We start from the raw sequence: 1,574 nt of genomic DNA, 5'->3' as shown, positions 1-1,574 counted from the left end.
ATTGGAGGACCAAACCAACCTGGATAGGACAAGAAAAGAAGAAATATTAAGATGTGAAGAGAGAGAGAGAGAGTATTAAGAGAAAGAGATAAAGGTAGGTAAGAGGGAGATAAGAAAAGGAGAGGGGGAGGAGTAGATGGAGGGAGGGAGAGGAGACAGAAAAGGAGAGAGGGAGAAGAAGAGAGGGATGGAAGGAAACAGAAAGGAAAGGAGAGAGAGGAAGAGAGAGAGCTAGGTAGGAGGAGAGAGAGAGAGAGAGAGTTAGGTCGGAGGAGAGAGAGAGTTAGGTCGGAGGGGAGAGGGAGGGAGAGAGAGAGAGAGAGAGAGAGAGAAAGAGAGAAGTAAAAAGATTGAGAAGCAATGTTTGAAACTAGTTAAGAGGGAAGTAGATAGAATGATAAAATGTGAAATTATGTCCACGGTTAATGATTTTCAGTCGGAATACATGTAAACAGTTGGACAGACAGAGACGCAGATCTCACCTGATGGGCCTCCATGGGAGTACATTTCCAGTTGTACAGGTAATATTGTAGATTGCCATCACCAATGCCAAACTTTAATTTCTCTAAGAATTCTCGGTTGTTCATCAGGTCCAAAGCATTGAAAACATCAAATCCCATCTGTAACAAACGACAAAAATTATATACACTGTGTATATACATATATATATATATATATATATATAATTTGTATGTGTAAATGTGTGTGTGTGTGTGTGTACTATTTAAGGGGAAAACAATTGTTTCTAGTTTTTTTTTAATGTCGAGGGATCTATATCAAAGAGTAAAGAGCATACACATATTTCCATACAATTGTTTATTCTTTTTTCTTCTTCTCATTTGCATAAGATAAGGGTCATTGCATTTGACACCATCACTCCTTGGCAAAATACTTACATTTTTCGCTACAACAAGGGCGTCTTGCATAAGGTCGAGCCAGGGCGTCTGAGTGCTGACATTGTAGAAGGAATAAGCTGCTTTGAGGGTTTTGTGGACTGGATGATGCATCACGGTGGAGGGTAGAGTGTAGAAACTGACAAAGTCAGTAATTTTACCATCATTCTGGAAGAAGACAAGTTAAACAAGATAGTTAACAGTGTATTTATATTCTATATATTATACATATGTGGGAAATGGATGTTAAAATGATGATATATATATATATACATTTTTATATAAATAAGGATAAGGTCATTATTTAAAATACCAATCATATCAAGTGGCCAGCATAGGAATAAAAACCTTATAGGTAATAATTATTAGAATTATAATTAAGTATACCTAAGAGATACCACCATGCTAGAGATAGCAGTCAAAACTTGACTCTAAAACCACTTTCTCTATTCACACAGGCCTTTCAGATGGCTCATTGCCTTCCAGGGATGTTCTTCTGCTTTCGATGCCACTCAAAACATTGCACACAACTCACTGCCTCATCGTTGTAAGCTTGCCAAAGCATGCTCAATGTCTCTGCACTGTTTATTGCTCCTGAGCATCTGCCACATACAAAAACTATCTTCCTAGTTAGCCTTCCTTTGATATTGTTGCACCTCTTATGTGTCCATAGCTTGCACT

At 38.0% G+C, this 1,574-nt stretch overlaps 1 protein-coding gene across 1 annotated transcript in view; it reads right to left on the bottom strand.

Annotated features, from left to right (window-relative positions):
• Nucleotides 1-4: 4 nt before the first annotated feature.
• LOC106875636 (glycylpeptide N-tetradecanoyltransferase 2) overlaps nucleotides 5-1,574 on the bottom strand; it is a gene marked incomplete at its 3' end in the record, with an annotated part of 30,457 nt that continues 28,887 nt past the window's right edge. The window contains exons 12-14 of the mRNA XM_014923866.2: nucleotides 897-1,061; nucleotides 483-620; nucleotides 5-19 (exon numbers count right to left, since the gene is read on the bottom strand). Coding sequence (XP_014779352.1) covers nucleotides 5-19; nucleotides 483-620; nucleotides 897-1,061 — 318 coding nt within the window. The remainder of the gene's footprint in view (nucleotides 20-482; nucleotides 621-896; nucleotides 1,062-1,574) is intronic.

The sequence above is a fragment of the Octopus bimaculoides genome, chromosome 27, assembly GCF_001194135.2.
Source record: "Octopus bimaculoides isolate UCB-OBI-ISO-001 chromosome 27, ASM119413v2, whole genome shotgun sequence".
In the NCBI taxonomy this organism is placed as follows: domain Eukaryota; kingdom Metazoa; phylum Mollusca; class Cephalopoda; order Octopoda; family Octopodidae; genus Octopus; species Octopus bimaculoides.
Note: the sequence above shows the minus strand (reverse complement) of the source record. Positions and strands in the feature narration are given on the sequence as shown.